The sequence below is a fragment of the Dendropsophus ebraccatus genome, chromosome 10 (genome assembly GCF_027789765.1).
Source record: "Dendropsophus ebraccatus isolate aDenEbr1 chromosome 10, aDenEbr1.pat, whole genome shotgun sequence".
In the NCBI taxonomy this organism is placed as follows: Eukaryota; Metazoa; Chordata; class Amphibia; order Anura; family Hylidae; genus Dendropsophus; species Dendropsophus ebraccatus.
In genome coordinates, this window is record NC_091463.1 from 90,260,474 (window position 1) to 90,283,581 (window position 23,108).

At 46.3% G+C, this 23,108-nt stretch overlaps 1 protein-coding gene across 9 annotated transcripts in view; it reads right to left on the reverse strand.

The window, feature by feature from the left end:
- Positions 1 to 7,847: 7,847 nt before the first annotated feature.
- The window catches only part of VARS2 (valyl-tRNA synthetase 2, mitochondrial), a 30,942-nt gene continuing 15,681 nt past the window's right edge, over positions 7,848 to 23,108 (reverse strand). For all 9 annotated transcript variants that reach the window (XM_069943847.1, XM_069943838.1, XM_069943842.1 and 6 more), the window contains 24 exons: positions 22,633 to 22,730; positions 22,471 to 22,552; positions 22,110 to 22,229; positions 21,898 to 22,006; positions 21,736 to 21,824; positions 20,011 to 20,101; positions 19,798 to 19,925; positions 19,603 to 19,706; positions 18,935 to 19,016; positions 18,771 to 18,847; positions 17,636 to 17,720; positions 17,441 to 17,555; positions 17,095 to 17,165; positions 16,826 to 16,951; positions 15,905 to 16,009; positions 15,286 to 15,354; positions 14,313 to 14,391; positions 13,044 to 13,171; positions 12,805 to 12,957; positions 12,042 to 12,242; positions 11,030 to 11,141; positions 10,287 to 10,477; positions 9,946 to 10,059; positions 7,848 to 8,058 (listed from right to left, as the gene is read on the reverse strand). In XM_069943847.1, the coding sequence (XP_069799948.1) occupies positions 7,990 to 8,058; positions 9,946 to 10,059; positions 10,287 to 10,477; positions 11,030 to 11,141; positions 12,042 to 12,242; positions 12,805 to 12,957; positions 13,044 to 13,171; positions 14,313 to 14,391; positions 15,286 to 15,354; positions 15,905 to 16,009; positions 16,826 to 16,951; positions 17,095 to 17,165; positions 17,441 to 17,555; positions 17,636 to 17,720; positions 18,771 to 18,847; positions 18,935 to 19,016; positions 19,603 to 19,706; positions 19,798 to 19,925; positions 20,011 to 20,101; positions 21,736 to 21,824; positions 21,898 to 22,006; positions 22,110 to 22,229; positions 22,471 to 22,552; positions 22,633 to 22,730 (2,598 nt within the window). In that variant the 3' untranslated portion in view covers positions 7,848 to 7,989. The remainder of the gene's footprint in view (positions 8,059 to 9,945; positions 10,060 to 10,286; positions 10,478 to 11,029; positions 11,142 to 12,041; positions 12,243 to 12,804; positions 12,958 to 13,043; positions 13,172 to 14,312; positions 14,392 to 15,285; positions 15,355 to 15,904; positions 16,010 to 16,825; positions 16,952 to 17,094; positions 17,166 to 17,440; positions 17,556 to 17,635; positions 17,721 to 18,770; positions 18,848 to 18,934; positions 19,017 to 19,602; positions 19,707 to 19,797; positions 19,926 to 20,010; positions 20,102 to 21,735; positions 21,825 to 21,897; positions 22,007 to 22,109; positions 22,230 to 22,470; positions 22,553 to 22,632; positions 22,731 to 23,108) is intronic.

The window sequence follows — 23,108 nt, forward strand, 5'->3', positions numbered from 1 at the left end:
GGGGGGGGGGAAGGGGACCATCTATAAGGGAGGGGGGGGGGGGAAGGGGACCATCTATAAGGGAGGGTGGGGGGAGAGGGGGCCATTCATAAGGGAGGGTGGGGGGAGAGGGGACCATCCATAAGGGAGGGTGAGGAGAGAGGGGGCCATCTATAAGGGAGGGGGTAGAGGGGGCCATCTATAAGGGAGGGGGTAGAGGGGGCCATCTATAAGGGAGGGGGTAGAGGGGGCCATCTATTTGGGGGGGCAACATAGGGGGAGAGGGAATACACAGAGGGGGGCATATATTATTAGGAGGTCACATAGAGTCAGGGCTACCCACTAAATGAGGGTGTAAAGGGGACAGTACAGATGTGCAGTGTGTATAGAGATGAGGATGGTGTCAGAGTGTGGAGCCTAATATGTCTGTCTGGCAGATTCTGTGGATTCGTGGCTCGGAGAAGTTCTCATAACGGCCCAGGACGGATGGAGAAGAAGATGAAAAGGAAAGAACTCCGATCAGAAAAGACGTCTCCTGTGAGTCACCTGATATAACTGCAGTGTAATGTATATGGTGTATAGAGCCTGTGTAGAGCTGGGGCCACCTCTATATGACTGGATGAGGTGATTTAGTATACTGGATTTGGTCAGTAACAATATGGTGGTGATGGTAGTGGTTGTGGTGTGGCGGTAATGTTTCCTCCCTATATACTGGTATTACTGGTAATATTGGTCTCAGTATACAGGATTTGGTCGGTAACAGTATGGCAGTAATAGGTAATATCTGTCTTGGTGTGTGTGTGTGTATGTGTATATATATATATATATATATATATATATATATATTGTAGGGATCTTCCCGGGGGATGGTGTGTTTGGACACAGTTCACAGCAGACTTGGACTTGTAAAACAACAGCTTGGCGTTTATTTTCAGCATAAACAGTCCATAACAGAAATATAGCAACACTGTGCTTTAAGAACAAAACAAAAAGGTCTTGCCCGTCTGGGCGCTAACTAACAACGCAGGTTACCTCTCTGGCACTTCAGTGGTCAGTTTTGCGGGGTGTGAACAGGCCCCAGCAGCTGCTGTCTTCCCAGCTCTCACCAAACAGCATGCAGGCTGTTCACTCCTGGCTGAGAGAGAGAGACCTGTATACTGAGCCCACCTTTTGCCTTCTCAGGCTGATTGGGATCAGAGCTCACCTGATCCCAAAACCCACACTGGATCGAGGGGGAGGGAATGGCAGATCCCACTACCAACCTATCCACCATTCCAGTAAATCCAGGCCCGGTAAAAATAAATAATAACTCAGCAGCATAGCACTGCTGAGCAACAGATCCCTCCTGGACTTACCACCTCACACTACGCATCAGCCTAGGTGAGATGTACACCCCCTCGAACACATCTCCAGTGACATGTCCACATATCCCCCCCCTCTTCTTCAGACCGGAGGGCTGAGCGTTTTGTCCCCACAGGCAGTGTACCCTTGATAGGGCGTCAGCATTCGCCTGTAATTTCCCTGGCCGGTGTTCCACCATGAAATTAAAGTTTTGGAGGGAAAGAAACCACCTAGTCACCCTCGCGTTTTTCTCCTTGTTTAATTTCATCCATGTTAGGGGGGCATGGTCTGTCACTAACTTAAACCTCCTGCCTAGTAAGTAGTACTTCAGGGATTCTAGGGCCCACTTCACTGCCAGACATTCTCGCTCAACTATGGCGTAGTTTTTCTCGGCCGGGGATAGCTTCCTGCTTAAGTACATCACCGGGTGCTCCTCGCCATTCACGACCTGTGAGAGGACAGCACCTAACCCTGTGTTAGAGGCATCTGTCTGTACTAGAAACTCTCGCCTAAAGTCAGGGGTAACTAGCACAGGTTGTTGGCACAGGGCAGACTTAAGGCTTTGAAAAGCCTTCTCGGCCTCTGGAGTCCATGTCACCATTGCGGACTTCGCACCCTTTGTCAGGTCAGTTAGTGGGGCTGCAACTGAAGCAAAATTCGGCACAAACCTTCGGTAATAGCCCGTAATACCCAGGAAAGCTCTGACCTGTTTCTTTGTGAGGGGTTTGGGCCAATTCTGTATTGCCTCAATTTTATTTAGTTGTGGTTTCACTAACCCCCTCCCAATAATGTAGCCCAAGTATTTGGCCTCCTCTAAGGCTAGTGCACACTTCTCTGCATTGATGGTTAACCCCGCATCACTTATGGCATCTAACACCGCCTGGACCTTACAGAGGTGACTTTCCCAATCCGGGCTAAAAATGACCACATCATCGAGGTAGGCAGCGGAGTAATCACGATGTGGTCGCAGAATCAAGTCCATCAACCTCTGAAAAGTGGCAGGGGCTCCATGTAACCCGAATGGCATCACTACGTATTGGAAGAGCCCATCAGGGGTGGAGAATGCAGTCTTCTCTCTAGCCTTAGGAGTGAGTGGGATCTGCCAGTAGCCCTTAGTGAGATCGAGGGTAGTTATGTACCTGGCATTACCCATCCTTTCTATCAACTCATCTACCCTGGGCATGGGGTAGGCATCGAACTTGGAGATCTCATTTAACTTTCTAAAATCATTACAGAATCTCCAAGTTCCATTGGGCTTTGGGATTAACACAATCGGGCTGGACCACTCGCTCTGGGACACCTCAATGACTCCTAGGTCAAGCATACGTTTTACCTCAGATGATACCGCCTCCCTCCGTGCTTCTGGTATCCTATAGGGCTTCAGGTTTACTCTGCTTCTAGGCTCAGTTTCAATATGATGACTAATGAGATGCGTACGCCCTGGTAGGTCAGAAAACTTGTCTTTATTTCTCTGCAGGAACTCCTTAGCTTCCTGCTTCTGGGATACTGATAGGGTGTCACCAATCCTGACCGGAGGGATTGGTGGTGACAGATGACCAACAGGCTTTGTCGCCACCAAGGATTCCCTGTCTTTCCAGGGCTTGATCAAGTTTATGTGATAAACTTGGAAAGGCTTCCTTCTACCTGGTTGGTGTACCTTGTAGTTGACCTCACTGATCTTCTCTACAATTTCATAGGGACCCTGCCACTTGGCTAAGAATTTGCTTTCTACCGTGGGAACAAGTATGAGTACCCGGTCACCTGGGCTAAATGTCCTGACTCTTGCAGAACGATTGTAAATTCTGCTTTGGCCCTCTTGCGCCCTCTGGAGGTGTTCCCTTACTAGGGGCATTACAGTGGCTATACGGTCCTGCATTTGTGCTACATGCTCTATAACACTCTTGTATGGGGTGGACTCACTTTCCCATGTCTCTTTCGCTATATCCAACAAACCCCTAGGGTGACGACCATAGACTAATTCGAAGGGAGAGAACCCTGTGGACGCTTGGGGTACTTCCCTAATAGAAAACATCAGGTAAGGTAGTAAGTGATCCCAATCACGACCATCCTTTTCCACCACTTTTTTTAACATATGTTTCAGGGTTTTATTAAACCTCTCCACTAACCCGTCTGTCTGTGGGTGATATACAGAGGTACGTAGGTGTGAGATTTTAAACAGTTTGCATAGCTCTTTCATCACCTTTGACACAAATGGGGTACCTTGGTCAGTCAAGATTTCCTTGGGGATCCCCACCCTGGAAAACATATAAAACAATTCCCGTGCAATTGTTTTAGAGGCAGTGTTTCTTAGGGGTACAGCCTCAGGATAGCGGGTCGCGTAGTCTAACACAACTAGAATGTACTGGTGACCCCTAGCTGACTTTACAATGGGACCCACCAAGTCCATTGCGATCCGGTCAAAAGGTACCTCTATGATGGGGAGTGGGACCAAAGGACTGCGGAAATGCGACACTGGAGCGCTAAGCTGACATGTGGGGCACGACTCACAGTATTTTTTTATGTCAGCATAAATCGCAGGCCAATAAAACCTCTGGAGGACTCTCTCCTGCGTTTTATCTGTCCCCAAGTGGCCCCCAAGGACGTGATTATGGGCCATGTCGAGTACCTGACGCCGGTACGACTTAGGCACCAGGAGCTGTTCCACAACCTCATCATTAATTTTAGTGACTCTATAGTAGAGATCATTAGCCATAGAAAAATGTGGAAACTTTCTCTCAGCTTCTGGTTCCTGAGGTACCCCATTCATAACAGTGACCTGCTCTCTCGCATTTTTGAGAGTGGGGTCCTGTAATTGTGCAGTACCAAAATTATCCCTAGACACCTCTAAGTCTGGAACATTCTGCGCAGTGGGAGGAGCCTCTTCCTCACCAGCCAGGACCTGCAAAGGAAAAGCATCATTTTCATCCTGTACATTTTTATCATTTACCGTGGGTAATGCAATAGACTTAGGGGTCTCCTCACTCCTTTCAGGGGATTGTTGTTTTCCCCATAGAGCCCAGAACAATGGAAAATCACGCCCCAATATCACATTATGCATAAGATTTTTAACCACACCCACTTCATATTGTACAGCGCCTAGTTCAGTCCCGACATTAGCCCGTACTATAGGGTAAACCTTTGTATCACCATGTATGCATACCACACTCATATGTCTTGCTGGCACAAAGTCCCCAGTCACCAGACTGGCATGCACCAGGGTGACAAGGCTTCCTGAGTCCAGCAATGCCTTAACAGGAAAGTTATTTACAGTAATGTTGCAGATTTGCGGTTCAGTCTCTAGTCCAGTGACCGCAACAAAAGACGGTTCCGCAAATAGCGACTGACGCCGGCTAGCGTCACACTCCATGGGCTCAGTGGTAAGAGGGCAATGGGCAGACATATGTCCCGTCTCATGGCATCTCCAGCACTGGATAGGGCCTGGTCTCCTTGGCAGGGAGTCCTTTTTAGGGCCACTTAGCCACCGGGGACCATCACCAGTCTTTTGCCCCTGAGACACCTCCTGAGCGCTCTTCCCTCTATCAGCACCCGTCCACACTCCCCCAATAGATGGAAGTCTCTTACCAGCTGATGGCACAGATCTGGCACTCCGGGGAGGTGACGGTGCTGCAGGAACATCACGGAGGTAGTCCTCAGTCGCCTGGAACCTCTCCACAAGGTTGACAAGTTCGTCGGCACTCTTAGGGTCGCCTTGTCCCACCAAGCGTTGCAGATCAGCAGGAAGTGCACGGAGGTAGCGATCCATCACGACCCTCTCTAGGATCTGGGCAGGAGTAGAAGTGTCTGGCTCCAACCATTTTCTTGCCAGATGAATCAGGTCGTACATCTGGGACCTCGCTGACTTGTCCAGACTGTAGCTCCAGTTACGGACCCTCCGGGCACGGACAGCAGCAGTAACTCCTAGTCGGGCGAGTATCTCTGCTCTTAGCCGAGCATAGTCCTTGACCTCTTGCTCACTGAGGTCATAGTAGGCCTTTTGAGGTTCGCCTGTTAAATAGGGCGCAATCACTTCTGCCCATTCAGTGGAGGGTAGCTTTTCTCGCTCAGCCACACGCTCAAAGACAGTTAAGTAGGCCTCAACATCGTCATCAGCAGTCATCTTTTGCAGCGCACGCTGCACAGCTCTTCTTACAGACAAAGTCTCTGGCGCGGCTGCGGCCACCAGCTGGGGATTAGCACCTGCAGACGCCTCTTGCTTTGCTATCAGGTGCTCAATAAGTCTCTGTTGTTGAGCCATTGCTTGCTGATGTGCAGCCATTGTCTGTTCATGGCGCAGGTTAGCGTCTGTCAGAGCCTGTTGTTGCTGCCTATTAGCCTGTTCATGGCGCAGGTTAGCGTCTGTCAGAGCCTGTTGTTGCTGCATATTAGCCTGCTCATGGCGAAGGTTAGCGGCCTCCTGATCCTGTTTAGCGGCTGCCTGAGCCTGTTGTTGTGCGGCCAATGCCTGTTGCTGTTGCAGACTCACTTGCATTAACTGCTTCATCATCTCCTCCATGTTGCTTGTCTGTTTTTGGAGTGAAGCAGCAGCCTTCACCCAGGACATATGCCGCTGTAGCCAAGTTGATGCACACCGTTGCCCCTAGCAACCCTTTTGCCCGCTCCGCAGCACCAATTGTAGGGATCTTCCCGGGGGATGGTGTGTTTGGACACAGTTCACAGCAGACTTGGACTTGTAAAACAACAGCTTGGCGTTTATTTTCAGCATAAACAGTCCATAACAGAAATATAGCAACACTGTGCTTTAAGAACAAAACAAAAAGGTCTTGCCCGTCTGGGCGCTAACTAACAACGCAGGTTACCTCTCTGGCACTTCAGTGGTCAGTTTTGCGGGGTGTGAACAGGCCCCAGCAGCTGCTGTCTTCCCAGCTCTCACCAAACAGCATGCAGGCTGTTCACTCCTGGCTGAGAGAGAGAGACCTGTATACTGAGCCCACCTTTTGCCTTCTCAGGCTGATTGGGATCAGAGCTCACCTGATCCCAAAACCCACACTGGATCGAGGGGGAGGGAATGGCAGATCCCACTACCAACCTATCCACCATTCCAGTAAATCCAGGCCCGGTAAAAATAAATAATAACTCAGCAGCATAGCACTGCTGAGCAACAGATCCCTCCTGGACTTACCACCTCACACTACGCATCAGCCTAGGTGAGATGTACACCCCCTCGAACACATCTCCAGTGACATGTCCACAATATATATATATATATATATATATATATATATATATATACAGTGGTACCTTGGTTTAAGAGTAACTTCGTTTAAGAGCGTTTTGGTTGAAGAGCTCACAGTTTTTCAAAATTGTGACTTGGTTTAAGAGCATTGCTTTGGTTTAAGAACTTCCTGTATTGGGTGGGAGCGCGAGTGGAGAAGGGGCATGGCCTGCATAGCGGGGTCTACAGCACTGTACTCTAAACACCTTCCAAATCATAGCAGATCCCCTTCAGGCTGGGGCTTACATCAGGGGACAGGACTGTGTGTGGGGGGGGTAATCTCTCCATAGCTGTAACCCCTCTCTCCCCGGACAGAGAGTGCTGCATGTATGTGCCCACATCTGCCCTGCTCATTCCTTCATACTCCCTGCAGTCTCTGTCCACCCTTGTGTTTCCCATCCTCTTCATTACTGTACAGTACAGAATAATAAATATATTTGGGGTGTGGAACCAATTGTCTGCATTTACATGATTTCTTATAGGAAAATTTGCTTTGGTTTAAGAGTGGATTTGGATTACAAGCGCGGTCCCGGAACGAATTATGCTCATAATCCAAGGCACCACTGTGTATATATATAATATATATATATATATATATATATATATATATATATATATATATATATATATATACACACACACACAACAATAGCATCACTTGGTCGTGAAAGGAGGGGGGGGGGGGGGGCCCAAGTTGGCCTCTCGCACCAGGGCCCAGGAGACATTAGCTACGCCCCTGGAAGACAGGATGCCATGGGAGATTTGTTGCTGGGAGGAAAATGGGGTGGATCATATAGCGCAACTTTGTGTGTCATGTCCAGTCCAGGGAGAGTTACCTCTCTACATTTTCACCTGGGGGAGATTTTGGCTTAGCATATAATCTACCTACGGTCCATGCCGATCATTGAAGTGAATAGGTACACAGCTATACACGCTATGCCCCTTCATCTCTGCAGTAAGCAGCTACAGTGAGCGGAGTACAGAACTGTAATGGAAGCCTATAGGACTTTTGGCCGCTTCGTATACAAGAGGTCCCATAGGCGGACGTTATGGGGGAGATTTATCAAACATGGTGTAAAGTAGAATTGTCTCAGTTGCCCCTAGCAACCAATCAGATTCCATCTTTCATTCCTCACAGACTCTTTGGGAAATGAAAGGTGGAATCTGATTGGTTGCTAGGGGCAACTGAGACAATTCCACTTTACACCATGTTTATACCATAATTATAATAATATAACAGACATATTCGGAAAACAGACCGACCGTAGTCATTAACAGACTATGGACACATAAATTTGTAAAAAATAAAATTATAATCCTAATTTTACAATATACACAATGACCTGATAAGGAAGCCCAGGAAATAATGGGGATCACAACCTGATGGGGTTACATAGGCAGTGGCGCAGCTTATGATTATACAGCACTACGGCCTCCTAGGACATCTGCTCCAGCGTCTTCTTTATACGCCGCAGTCTGGAGATTTTCGTCTGCAGAGAATTCTCCTAAAGAAAAATGACAAAAAGAGAGAGGATTATGCCTGAGCAGTGAGATGGAGCCCCGGTGCTATATACCTGAGCAGTGAGATGGAGCCCCGGTGCTATATACCTGAGCAGTGAGATGGAGCCCCGGTGCTATATACCTGAGCAGTGAGATGGAGCCCCAGTGCTATATATCTGAGCAGTGAGATGGAGCCCCGGTGCTATATACCTGAGCGGTGAGAGGGAGCCCCAGTGCTATATACCTGAGCAGTGAGATGGAGCCCCGGTGCTATAGTCTGAGCGGTGAGATGGAGCCCCGGTGCTATAGTCTGAGCGGTGAGATGGAGCCCCGGTGCTATATACCTGAGCAGTGAGATGGAGCCCCGGTGCTATAAGTCTCATCACATGAACATTCCCATCACTCCCCGCCTACAGGAACAGCACTCCCATCATGCTCCGCCCTTAGATTTCCTGTCTTCGAATAACAGTCTTACCGATCTGAATTTCTACTCCACCTTAATTTCAAAGCACAGTCCACAGTGGGGCCAAAATGCTACTGTACACAGGGAGTATGGCTATTCTGGTACTGTACACAGGAAGTATGGCTATTCTGTTACTGTACACAGGGAGTATGGCTATTCTGTTACTGTACACAGGGAGTGGGGCTATACTGGTAGCAATGCTATAATGGCACTATACACTGATAGCAGTGCTATAATGGCACTATAGACAGTTAGTGGTGCTATAATGGTACTTTACACAGGTAGCGGTGCTGTACTGGTACTATACACAGGCAGAGGAGCTATAAAATGGTACTATACACAGGTAACAGTGCTATATAATGGTACTCTACACTGGTAGCAGTGCTGTACTTGTACTATACACAGGTGGAGGAGCTGTACTGGTACTATACACAGGTGGAGGAGCTGTACTGGTACTTTACACAGGCGGAGGCGCTATACTGGTACTATACAAAGGGAGTATGGCTATACTGGTACTATACAAAGGGAGTATGGCTATTCTGGTACTATACACAGGGAGTATGGCTATTCTGGTACTGTACACAGGGAGTATGGCTATTCTGGTACTGTACACAGGGAGTATGGCTATTCTGGTACTATACACAGGGAGTGGGGCTATACTGGTGGCATACATGGGCAGTGGGTTACACTGGTAGCAGTGCTATAATGGTACTATACACTGATATCAGTGGTATAATGGTACTATACACAGGTAGCAGTGCTATATAATGGTTCTTTACACAGGCGGAGGAGCTGTACTGGTATTATACACAGGCGGAGGAGCTGTACTGGTATTATACACAGGCGGAGGAGCTGTACTGGTGCTATACACCGGTGGAGGAGCTGTACTGGTATTGTACACAGGTGGAGGAGCTGTACTGGTGCTATACACCGGTGGAGGAGCTGTACTGGTATTGTACACAGGTGGAGGAGCTGTACTGGTGCTATACACCGGTGGAGGAGCTGTACTGGTATTATACACAGGCCGAGGTGCTGTACTGGTACTGTACACAGGTGGAGGAGCTGTACTGGTATTATACACAGGTGGAGGAGCTGTACTGGTACTATACACAGGCGGAGGTGCTGTACCGGTAATATACACAGGCGGAGGAGCTGTACTGGTACTGTACACAGGCGGAGGAGCTGTACTGGTGCTATACACAGGTGGAGGAGCTGTACTGGTACTATACACAGGCACTGACACTTTATACAGCACGCTGCCTGTTACATATACCATATTATGAAGGGCACCTGGCTGTGCTGTGTGCACCCTGCGGTGTAGCGGTGGTCTAGTGGGGGGCTGAGGCAGTACTAAGGGGCATCTCACTTAATAGACAAGACACTGAGAATGAGACAACAGCAATAGTTCAGGGCGTCCTCCATCACCTACCTCCCCCATCTCCTCCTCCTCCTCTTCCTCCTTCTTCTTGCTCTTCATCTGGTTCTCTAACCTCTTCAGCTTAGACTGCAGCTTGTGGAGCTCTGCGGCCGGATCCAGCAATCCCTGGATAGGAAGAGGGCAGCAATAAAGATCAGACGCCCCTCATCTTACTCCAACACCGGATGAGGAAGGGTCCCGCACATTTATAATCTTCTCGGTTTTATCTACAATATCTCAGGGAATAGAAACAGAGGCTAAAGTCCTCCAACAACAACAACAAGGTTTCCCTTCCCTGATGTAGGTAATATATACAGTATACAGGAGGGTGGGTAATGCTTCAGACGACTAACCTTCAGGTTCATGTAAACATGGCAGTCATCGGTCACCTCTCCTGAGGCCCAGCCTGTGCCGCCCCCGGCCTCCTGAGGTGTGGCCCCGGAGAGAAGGACGCGAGTGGGACCCGAGAACGAGAGGGTCTGCAGCGGAGATAGGAAAGACTGGAGAGAGAGCAGGTGGTCTTCCTGGCAGCAGGAGATACAGACTGGAAAGTAATGGGAGATGATGGTTTTTTAATAGAAGTAAATTACAAATCTATATAAATTTCTGACACCAATTGATTCGAAAGAAAAGTTTTTTTGCTGGATAATCCCTTTAAATCTACATGGATCAGACCTGATGTGACATGTACCTGCGGATTTGCAGTGGCTCATTATGTTGTGGATTTCTGATGGATTTCACTACTATCTGTACACAGGGGTGAGATCCGCAGAGAATGTAACGCATGGGGTTTTTGCTGCGTATCTGCATGAAAAAATTCTGACGTGGAATCACCCTAATAGGGTGTATGCAGTCCGAGTGGCTAGCAGAGCGCAAGCGGTAAATCTGGCCCTGGTGAGCTGTGGTATATATGCCTAGCACAGGCGTGGAGTGTGCTCACACAGTGTGCACAGCCAGGAGATACCTGCTAAGTGATCTGAGCGGGGCCTCAACCAGAACCTGTTCCTGTTCACTGACAGCAAGCTTAAGCACGGTGACTAACCGATAAGTATATAAGATCATTGCAGACTGTTTTATTACAGTGACACCCGCTTACCTTCAGGCCTGGCCTTAGTCAAGTTGTAGTCGCTCCTCAGACTGCGCAGAGTCCTCACCACAGAGTAGACAAAGTCAAAACGCCTCGTCTCCTCAGGATACGACCAATGGGCCTGCGAGTGACAGAGATGAATGATCCCTAGATTACTATACAGGGTGGTCCAGAAGTAGGTGGACAGTATGTGTAATAGGGTTATGAAGGTGGAGATTTATCAAACAAGGTGCAAAGTGAAACTGGCTCAGTTGCCCCTAGCAACCAATCAGATTCCACCTTTCATTCCTTACAGACTCTTTGGAAAATGAAAGGTGGAATCTGATTGGTTGCTAGGGGCAACTGGGCCAGTTTCACTTTGCACCATGTTTGATAAATCTCCCCCTTCATAACCCTAGCAGGATGGGTTCACACTGCGTTTTTGCAATCTGTTTAACGAATACGTTTTATGGAAAAAACAGATGCAATTGTGTGTCATCCATTTGGATCCGTTTTTCCATTGACTTCCACGGACGCGTTTTTTTTAACGGACACAAAAGTAGTATTGACTACGTTTTTTTGTCCATTAGAAGTAACCAATTAAAAATGGATATGTTAAACAGATTGCAAAAATACTGTGTGAACCCACCCTTAGACATACTGTCCACCTTCCTTTGGACCACGCTGTATATATCACTATCATATCCCCCATATTACTATCTATATCACTATCCCATCCCCCATATTACTATCCCATCCCCCATATTACTATCTATATCACTAACCCATCCCCCATATTACTATCTATATCACTATCCCATCCCCATATTACTATCTATATCACTATCCCATCCCCCATATTACTATCTATATCACTATCTCATCCCCATATTACTATCTATATCACTATCCCATATTACTATCTATATCACTATCCCATCCCCCATATTACTATCTCTATCACTATCCCGGTATTACTATCTATATCACTATCCCTTATTACTATCTATATAATTATGCCTTCCCCCATGTGACCTCTTACCGTGTGTCGGGGGCTGGGGTATTCAGCCACACAGACACTGGGCGCACGCCACGAGGTGGAGGACGGCAAACGCTGCCACAGTTCTTCTGAGAGGTAAGGAGTAAAGGGTGCAAGAAGCCGAAGAGTCTGCTCTGCCCCCCAGTAGAGAACCTGCTGAGCGTCCGAGATACCGGGCCCCTTCAGAACAGGTTTTACAGCTTCCTGTTTGGAAAATAAAGAAAATAAAAAAATTAAATCCTTATATCCCACACGGTAAACTACTAAATGAAACAGCTATGAGATGTAAGGAGTAAAATTTTCCTATCATTTTGTGTATAGAGCTTGCCTGCACACTTATGTGTCTCCATGGTAACAGACTACAAACCAATCCTGTGTGTAGTCTGATCACTACGTTCATTATGTACAATGGCAAGAAGAGAGGGCAGGTGTGGAGTAACAGGGCACATTCATGCTCCACTGAGGATTCTGGGAAGAAGGATAAGCAAAGTAACTCTCTGGAACCAACTACAAGTAGGGCCTGTGTAAAGTGGAGAACCCCATTAAAAAAAATTTTTTCCTTTATCAATATGGAGCATTGGCCCCCATTCTATACAAGGCAGAGAATATCCTGAATTCTATACAGTAGTGACTGTTACCCATAGAGGTTCTATAGAACATGAATGGCTACCCACAGCTTTAGTAGTTTAGATAGTGGTATTCTACCTGCAGACAAGATATTCAGCTGTTGGGAAACTACAACTCCCAGCAGGTAGTCCCCACTTACCACATACACATCACAGTAGTTCCTCAGCCAGAAGCTGTGTATGGCGGCCGTGGCCTGGTGAATCTCATAGCTCTGCAGCTTCTTCTCACACTCCTCCGTCAGGTGCCGCAGCCGGTCCAGCAGCCATCGGTCCAGGGGAGCCTGCGGTCTCAGCTAATGGGGAGACACGACAAGTCACTGTGTCATGCAGGGGGTCCAGGTAAAGCAGAGCTAAGTGTATGGACAGAAGCTTCCCTCACCTCAGCCATTGGTAGTGGGGTGAAGCCTTCCCCCAGTGCGGACAGCATGAATTTCACCCCATTCCACACTTTGTTGCAGAAATGACGCATGGCGAGAACCGAAGCCACGTCCAGATTAATGTCATCACCTGGAGGGTAAGATTGTTAGGATCATTAGAAAGAGGCAAGAGAAGCACTAGGCTAGGCTCTTCACTCCCCAGCTCACTACAGGAGATAGGCTCTATAGACTTCTAATGAAGACCATCTGCAGAGACAGAACAGACAGTAAGGGCCCTATTCCACGGGACGATTATCATTCACATAATCGTTAACGATAAACGACCCAAACGACTTGTTGTCTTGACGTCGCTATTGCGTTCGTCACTACTGCGAACGACCGAACGACATCTTATTCAAGGCGAACGATTTGCAAACGAACAACGATAAAAATAGGTCCAGGTCTTATTAAGCGATTTCTCGTTCGGTTGTTAATCGTTAACTGCTATTCAACCGAACGATTATCGTTTAGATTCGAAGGACTTAATCTCTAAACGATAATTGTCCCATGGGATAGGGCCTTAAGCCCCCTTCTTCTAGCTTTATCTAACAATGAGTGGGGGACCTGAATGCCCGGACCCCAACCAATCCAAACTTTTGACATGTTTGTGTGACACACCAGGCAGTAAGGGGTCCGGCAGCCCAAACAGAGAGGTAGGTATGTGGTAGGTATTCAAGTAGATCAGGAAGATGCACGTCGGGGGTTCAAAATCCCATACAGGTGAACCACAACATCACAAAATTTTAACAGCCTCCATGGTATGGCATAGTATGGCACTTGGCTTTGTTTCCTTGGATTTCTTTCACCATGGATGCTGTTGGATTTTCTAAATGTTTGTGTGACATGGCAAAGGTTTCTTAAAATGACAGGAACACAAACTACTGCAATGACAGTAAGGCTGGGTTCACACTACGTTTTTGCAATCCATTTTTTTTTGCAATCCATGTGTGTGCCATCTGTTTTTCCATTGACTTCCATTAAAAAAACGGATCAAAACGGATGTTTTTTTTTACCGGACACAAAAACGCAGTCGACCTTATTTTTGTGTCCGTTTTGATCCATTTTTTTTATAATGGAAGTCAATAGAAAAATGGTTGCACACAAAGGCATCCGTTTTTTTCATCTATTTTTTGCAAAAAACGGATGAAAAAAAACGGATTGCAAAAACGTAGTGTGAACCCAGCCTTAGGGAACAGTATGTAAGCTGAACACTGAGCGGAGCTGATCCTCACCTTGTACTCTATGAGAGCAAAGGGCAAACCTCAGGGCATCGGTCCCGCACTCTGGAATGCCATGTGGGTAATCCTTTATCTGGGCAGAGAAACAAGTGTGAAAACGTTGTATATTAGAAGCTGAGCCCCATCGTACAGACAGGCACAGGGTTATAGAGAGTAGATTAGATGGCATGAAAGCTGCCACTACTCCCCAGATAACCTCTTCAATGTACAATGTAGCCTTCTTATTCAGAGAGACATTGTGTTGCGGCATTACTTCTACATTGAATGGCTCAGTTACCGTGCACTTTAGGAGGCCTTCCCCCAGACCTGACCCTTCTGCCATCACTCCCAATACAGAGACAAACTTCACACTCACAAGCAGCAAAGTCTGTGTACTTCTATATAGCATCTCAGTGTACAAACTAGTTCTACAGCAGAAGCAAGAATAGTATCACTCTAGCGCCATCTACAGGTACCTACCCTGTAAGTCATTGTCCAACCCATTAAAGAGGTTGTTCACCAAAACTTTTTTTTCCAAAACAACTGGTGCAATAAAGTGAAAGAGATTTGTAATTTACTTCTATTTAAAAATCTCTAATGTTCCTGTACTTATCAGCTGCTGCATGTCCTGAAGGAAGGGGTGTAGTGGTTATTCTCTCCAGTCTCACAAAGTGTTCTCTGCTGCCACTTCTGTCCAGAGCAATAGCAAATGCCCATAGAAAACCTCTCCTGCTCTCCTGAAAAGGATACCTTCCCTTCCTGCAGGACATACAGCGGATGATAAGTACTGTAAGACTGGAGATTATTTAATAGAAGTAAATTACAAATCTTTGGCACCAGTTGATTTGATTATTATTTTTTTTTTCAGGATAACCCCTTCAACTTACCACTAGAGCTCCTCAATGAGAATGAGTATCTCACCCCGCCCCCAGCAGCAGTATATGGCAGCACCCCCTTCCCCCCCTCCAGCCCTATGGTCACATCTTACCAGTCCAGACTCGGCTACTTTAAACTCTTTTGGGTCCAAATTTCCCTCCTTCAACTTTCCCCTCAGGTCCTATAAGGATAACATAAAGACTCATGGACATCAGAGTAGTCACTAAGCTATGGAAGATGTATTCCAGGACAGAAACTATTATGAAATGACACAATGTAATAAAGCAGGAGCTGACCCATCCCGATTCTAGAGGATAACAAGCTTAAGGCAGGGAGTCCGACCACCACCGATCCAGAGAACGGAGATTTACTTGTCCTACCATGGATTAAGCCCTGCATCCATCTCTATGGGGCTGCCATATTTAGTGCTTGGAAATGTTCTGCGACCCCATAGAGAATGAATGGAACACGGACATGGTGGGGGAATTGTGTCCCTGTTCTTAGGATCGATGGAGGTCCTGATGGTCTGACCCTGGGCAATCAGCTTGTTACCTCCATCCTATGGACAAGCCGAGATGGGAACACCTCTTTAAGAAAAAACAACTCCAGTTCAGTTTACACTCAATAAAAGTGACTAGTGCGGAGGTCAGCCATAAGCCACAGCTTTAGGTCACATCCAGTGTTGGCAGACCCAGGTCCCATCACTGCAGAAGTAATACATGTTCTCTTACCTCCAGAGAGATTCCCGCCATCACATCCAGAGGATCAAGAACATTTCCGAGAGATTTGCTCATCTTCCTTCCATGAGCGTCTCGGACCATTGAGTGCAGGAACACCTGACAGAGTACAGATAGCAAACACAGACATATATAACCAAGATGGAGGTCCAAACCCCGATAACAATGCTAACAACACAGCCTCAAAGCCCCGGGAGACACAGAGTTATCATGCAACTGGGAACTGCAGAGACCAGCTGTCAGCTATAAAGAAATATGGCCGTAAATGTTCAATTTCCATGCAGCGCCACCATAGGGGAAATGGAGCATTACACAGAGAGGACACTGCCTGTGTAAGGGTCCTATTACACGGCCCGATAATAGTTTAGCAAGGGCTGCAGGGACATTGTTACCGATGTCCTTGCAGCCCTTGTTTAAGCACCATACTTATCTACACATGTTGCAGGTCTTCTCCTGTGCTCCTTCTCCCTCAAGGTCCCGCGGCAGCAGCAGCTTCGGAGTGGCCTGTCTGAGCTGACAGACCACTTAGCCAATCACTGGCCGCGGCAGTCCTGGCCAGTGATTGGCTGAGCGGTCTGTCAGCTAAGACAGAACGCACCGAAGTTGCTGCTGCATGCTGGACCGTGAGGAAGAAGGAGCCCTGCAACATAGTGCTTGTAAAATTGTCGGTCGCCTGCTGCGCATCGCTATTCCACGCAGCAATGCGCGGTCGGTGCCCGATGATTTTAGGTTAGAACCTAAATGAACTGATCGTTGTTTCTATTCCACGGAGCGATATTCGGCCGAATCGAACCGATTATTGCTCTGTGGAATAGGACTGAAAGACATGGACCTGCTGGGTCCTCCAGAGCAAGAGACTCTCTTGGCCACTCTTACTAATGTGGTACATGCCAATGGGTTTTATCACTGCAGTACCTCTCTGAATGGTAACTGTCCTGTAAGCTGTTCTCCTAACATCACCATCCGGGCCACCCAGAAGAACAGGAGGTCACTGCCCGTCTCCAAGAGAGAGTTGGGGTAAAAGTCCTCAAGATCTTTAGTCTGTATAGAAGAGACAATAGATAGTTAATAATGGAAATTTCCTTTAAACCTATCATGTTTTTTTTTACGCTATATAGATTCAGTAATAAATGACACAATCCAGAATATGTTGTACTGTCAGACTGTAGGAACCCAGAACTCACTTGTTCCGGCCATCCCAGCATGGAAAACGGAAAAAGGGCTGAGGAGAACCAGGTATCCAGCACATCTTCATCTACGGAAAATAAAAACTGAATAGTAATCAAACTATATGTAATAAACTACTTCACTCTGGCATCACTAGTACCGTCATGGCCTGAAGAGAGTCACAAATTCTCATTAAAGGGGTCTTCCGGGTAAAGAAGATTGATGGCCTATCCACAGGAGAGATCATCGATTACTTATCCTCGAGGTACCCCACAGATCAGTGATCGATTATCTATTCTGTATCTGGAAAACCGCTTTAAGATGGTGTCTAGTAGACATCAGGCAGCTATGATAAGCCTTTACCTCTCTTTAGGTTGAGCTCAGACTCCGGTTTTCCTAGAACACCGGCGGCCTTCTTCCTGGCTTCCGATTCGCTGTGAGCGGCCACCCAGAATCCTTCACTATCACATTTATTATCCTAAAATAAAACCAATGGTGGGGTCAATGAGGAGCGGCTCTCGGATATACACACTGTAGAGATATACCATGCGTAGTCACCTGGAGAGACGACCCCTCAGATACGGTCACGAGGTACGCCGGAATCTGATGTCCCCACCACAGCTGCCGCGATATGCACCAGTCACTGGAGAGGAAACCCGATACAGAGTAAAAAAGAGTGGCAGGCACATTTATCATGCACTAAAAATATCAAAAAGGTGCTTGTATATAACATGTAATATTTAAGGTTTATAAGGTGTAATATATAGGGTATATAATGTGTAATATATAGGGTATATAATGTGTAATATATAGGGTATATAATGTGTAATATTTAAAGGTATATAAGGTGTAATATATAGGGTATATAATGTGTAATATTTAAGGTATATAAGGTGTAATATATAGGGTATATAATGTGCAATATATAAGGTATATAAGGTGTAATATATAGGGTATATAACGTGTAATATATAAGGTATATAATGTGTAATATATAGGGTATATAACGTGTAATATATAGGGTATATAACATGTAATATATAAGGTATATAATGTGTAATATATAGGGTATATAATGTGTAATATATAAGGTATATAATGTGTAGTATATAAGGTATATAACGTGTAATATATAGGGTATATAATGCGTAATATATAAGGTATATAACGTGTAATATATAGGGTATATAATGTGTAGTATATAAGGTATATAACGTGTAATATATAGGGTATATAACGTGTAATATATAGGGTATATAACGTGTAATATATAGGGTATATAACGTGTAATATATAGGGTATATAACGTGTAATATATAGGGTATATAACGTGTAGTATATAAGGTATATAATGTGTAGTATATACGGTATATAACGTGAATTATAGGGTATATAATGTGTAATATATAAGGTATATAACATGTAATAGAGAAGGTATATAACGTGTAATATATTGTACATTGTTTTCTGAAAGCTGCCAGGAATATAAAGCATGGAGGCTGTTGGTATTCCGCTGGCCATGGCTATTCTTCTAATCCAGTGGTCTCCAACCTTTGGCTCTCCAGCTGTGTCACACTACAACTTCCAGCATGCCTTGAGAACAAGTGGTTGTCAGGTCATGCTGGGAGTTGTAGTTTTAGCCACTACTCCACCATGAAGGATATACACAGACTGAATCTCTACAAAGCCTAACCTGATGTTCAGGAGCCAATTCTTCCAGTTCTTGTGGTGATAGGATGGAGTGATCTTTAGCCGCCCGGACTCCACGGCCTGGGAATAACATCAGAACGGCGTTATAAGGGGAGACGGTGGTGAAGACTGAGGGGTAATATGATGGAAGGGGGTAACACGTCTCACCTCTAGAGCCTTTTGGCCCATCTCCTGGCAGTTCACAAACCATTGGCTCTTCAGTAAGTGTTCAATCACATCCCCAGAGCGACTAAGATACAAGACAAGAAGATATGAGATAAGTGTTGGCACTGCTGCAGGTTGTTACACCTCTGTATGGCTGTGCCTCTGCCCTGTGCAGTCTTCGGGCATGCTGATACAATGTATTCGGTGTCAGGGCATATGTGAGATGTAGTTTTGCAACACTGCACTAGATGGCGCTATAGCTGGAAGTACAAATATGCAAAAGAACACTGCAGAGACACCATCACGTCTTGACATCAGTGAACTAGCCAGACCTTCCTCCGGGAAGGAACAACCAGGCCAAGGAATGTCTCCAATCAAGGAAATCACCCAAGCAAGGTATCTATCCACAGACAGCTGTTTCTGGGTATTTGCCCCTCATCAGTGTGGAGTAGGAATCTGGCTAGTGGGAGCAATGCCTAGTAAGTGCATGCAAAAGGACACTGGTCGACCTCAGGAAGATCAACCAAAACACCGCAGAGACACCATCACGTGTCTGGACGTCAGTGTATTCTAGAACATTGCCCCCTGGGAAATCAAATCATAGCTGGAAGTACAAGCCCGACCAGATGGATGTAGTCAAGGTAATGGATAGGAATGGGTGTCCCGCTCACCTACAGACAGGAAGCAGCATGAAATGATCACAGTCTCCTCTATAAAGCCCTTTCTCCCTTAGTGCGGCCACAACTTGGTCCCGAGCATCAAATCTTTTCACCCCCTGTAAAAAGGGACATTAGGATACACCGATACGTTATAATATTGACCAATACGAGAAATGGAGATGTATATGTGAACTATATCTGCTGAACCTGAATCCACTCGCCGCTGGCTTCCGTCATGGCTCCATCTTCCCCGATCACAGAAACCGATGGGAGCGACAGGTCCTGAGCCATCTCGAAATCTACCAAGCTGTGGGCGGGGGTGACCTTTACAGCTCCTAGAGAGAGAGAGAGAGAGAGACATCCTGGGTCATAGCACCTGGTAATAAGGTATAGAAGGGATCCCTATGGTGTGATACTGACCGGTGCCAAACTCTGGACTGACCAGCCGATGGGTGACAACAGGAAGTAAGCGCCCAGTGAAGGGGTGACGGAGATTCTTCCCATAGAACTTCTAAGAGGAAAGAAATCATAGAGGTTACATATAATTCATTACTAAAACAGTCCATTCAGATCAGTCCTTCAGTCTGTAGAGCCATGGAGGTTACCATCTTGACAACAGTCCTAGAGGTTCTTCACCTCCAATGTCCACATACAGCAGCAGCATTATACAGAGTCCACCTGCTGCCACAATGACTGCATATGGATTTTGTACAGCTGCTATAGATATCAGTGATAAGTCTGCATGCAGTAAGCATTATTGTTTAGGCAATTGTTAGTAGGTATCTAAAGGATTAAACAGCTAGCATCCGATTTATGCAGTGAGCTCAGATCCTGACCCCACCATATACTCTCTTAACTCCTTGCTTTTGCAGATTCTTTTGGCCTTAAAGTGATACTCCAGCAAAAAAAAGAAAAAAAAATATTTCAAATCGACGGGCCAGGAAGTGTCAAAGATTTGTAACTTACTTTTATTTAAAAAAGGAGAGGTTTTCTATGGGGATTTGCTACTGCCCTGGACAGTTTTTGACATGGACAGAGGTGGCAGCACAGAGAGCCGTGTCAGACTGGAAAGAATACATCACTTCCTGCAGGACATACAGCAGCTGATAAGTATTGGGAGACTGGAGAATTTTTTAGTAGAAGTAAATTACAAATCTGTATAACTTTGTGACATTTGAAAGAGATTTTTTTTTTCTATAGTGTTAATTGTGTGAGTTAATTAAACATGTTAATAGCCGGGGTCAATAGGAAAGCAGCAATATCAAATTTGTATTTTATTTATAAGGGATCATCTTTAATGAGGGATGTGTATATTTATTTATTTTTTTACTTTTGCTTGTCCCATGAGGGGACAAGTCCATGTGACATTACAGCAAACGATCTGTGCTGTACTGTATTATACATGAGCTGTCAGCTCCACACTGACAGCTCATGTGATCAGGATCCTGGCTTAGTGAAGGGACTGATCACCACCTAAGCCAACAACCCAGAAGCACCATCTGGCTTCTGGTTTGCCATTGCTACCTTGGAGCCTGTGCATGGCTTCGAGGGGTGACGGAGGGAGCCAATCCCCCTCCGTATTTCACATAGAAAGCTACGGTCGCATCTATGGGGCCCCTGTCCAGGCAGTGGTGGCGGGAGAAGGCAATGCGCGGCAACAGCCTCCCGCTGCCTAATTGTTGGCTAGTTGCAATGCAGGAACTACCTGCATTCTATGACAAGCCGACTCGTTAAGTTGCGACAATGGGGTAAAGGCTCCATGACTAGAGATGATCGAACATCGGAAAATCTTAGGTTTGATCGAACTCGAACCTTCCGCATTTGATTCCTGATGCCTTCCCGGTCCGTGGGGAAGGAGGGAAGGAGGAGACATCCCGGGGACCACCTGAAATTCCGTCATTTAGCTTAGGTAATAGGCTGTATCTCGGAATTTTAGGCGGTACCCGTACAGTCTCCTCCTTCCCCACAGACCGGGAAGGCATCGGGAATCAAATGCGGAAGGTTCAACAAGGTTCGAGTTCGATCGAACCTAAGATTTTCCGATGTTCAATCATCCCTATCCATGACATAACAGTATGGCTGACTCTCCAAGACAGTCTGCTTATCTCTTCTTTAGAACCACATACTTGGATAACAGAAATTTACCAGGTATCTGGGGTCATCAGGATGGACCGCCACAGCAGTATCCCCCAGCATAGTCTCTGGCCGGGTGGTGGCCACAATAATTTCACCATCTGTGAGGCAAGAACATTGCTAAGTGATCATAAAGACTGTAATGTACAAAGTCCATCAGGATGGCTGCCCTACCTCCTGCCTCAGTGGGATAAGCAAAGCTGAACAGGAGCCCAAAGGGAATTTTCCTTGAATAACCGGGTACAGCCAGATGGGTTTTACCATTCAGCTGCCGACTCTCCACCTGCGGACAGAGATAAAGGTCTGCGATGTACAGAGATAAAGGTCTGTGATGTACAGAGAAATCAGGGAGAAAACAGAGGAAAAACCAGAGGTCCTCGTACTACCTCAATATCAGAGATGGCCGATCGCAAGGCGCAGGACCAATTCACCAAACGATGCCGGCGATGTATCAAGCCGCTCTCGTAGAGGTGTATGAAGGCTTCAGAGACAGCTCGAGAGAAGTGCTGGGTATGGAGGAAAAAGAGGAGAAGGTCAGACCCATGTGGTGATAATAATGTACAGAGGCTTTACAGGAGGTACTTCTATGACAATGGAAATATGACATGTGCGCAAATAGTCAGAAAAATACCTTATAGTAAAGACACTGGCAGAACAATATGGTGGTCAGTAGCGGGTTGGCTTCACAATACAATAAGCTGCAATATCTAATATAATGCCAGATTGTTGAATATACCAGAACCTTACTGTGTCCATGGTGAAGCAGGATCGGTCCCAGTCCAGAGAAGCTCCGAGAGATTTCAGCTGATGATATATCCGATCCCCTTTACTTCAGAAAGAGAGGCCATTAATATACTATATGAGACACGGCCGCCTATAGGACTTTACATACAGCTCTATTACATCTACCTCTCCTTCCATTCCCACACGGCCTTGAGAAATTCCTCCCGACCCAAATCATGACGAGAGACGCCCTGTTCTTTGTAGAGGTTCTTCTCTACCACAGTCTATGGAGAGAAAAAACTTCTTAAAAGGTTCATCCCAAGATGACAGCTCATCATCTAAACACACGCCAAGTGACAAGTATCTGATCATTGCCAACGGCTGATAACAGTGTGTAATATACAGTATATTGAAGCTATACTTACCTCTCCAGGCTCCCCGGTGTCCATCTAGATTTCCCCATAGACCACATCCACTTATGTCAGGTCTCTATAGCCAATCACTGACTGATGCTGTCCCATCTCGGCCAGTGATTGGCTGAGTGGCCTGTCACTGCAGAGACCTGACAGAAGTGCCAGCTGCAGCGGGAAGCCAGGAGGACACCGGGGAGTGTGGAGAGGAAAGTATAGGGCACAGACAGCGCTAATGATAGATATTTGGCT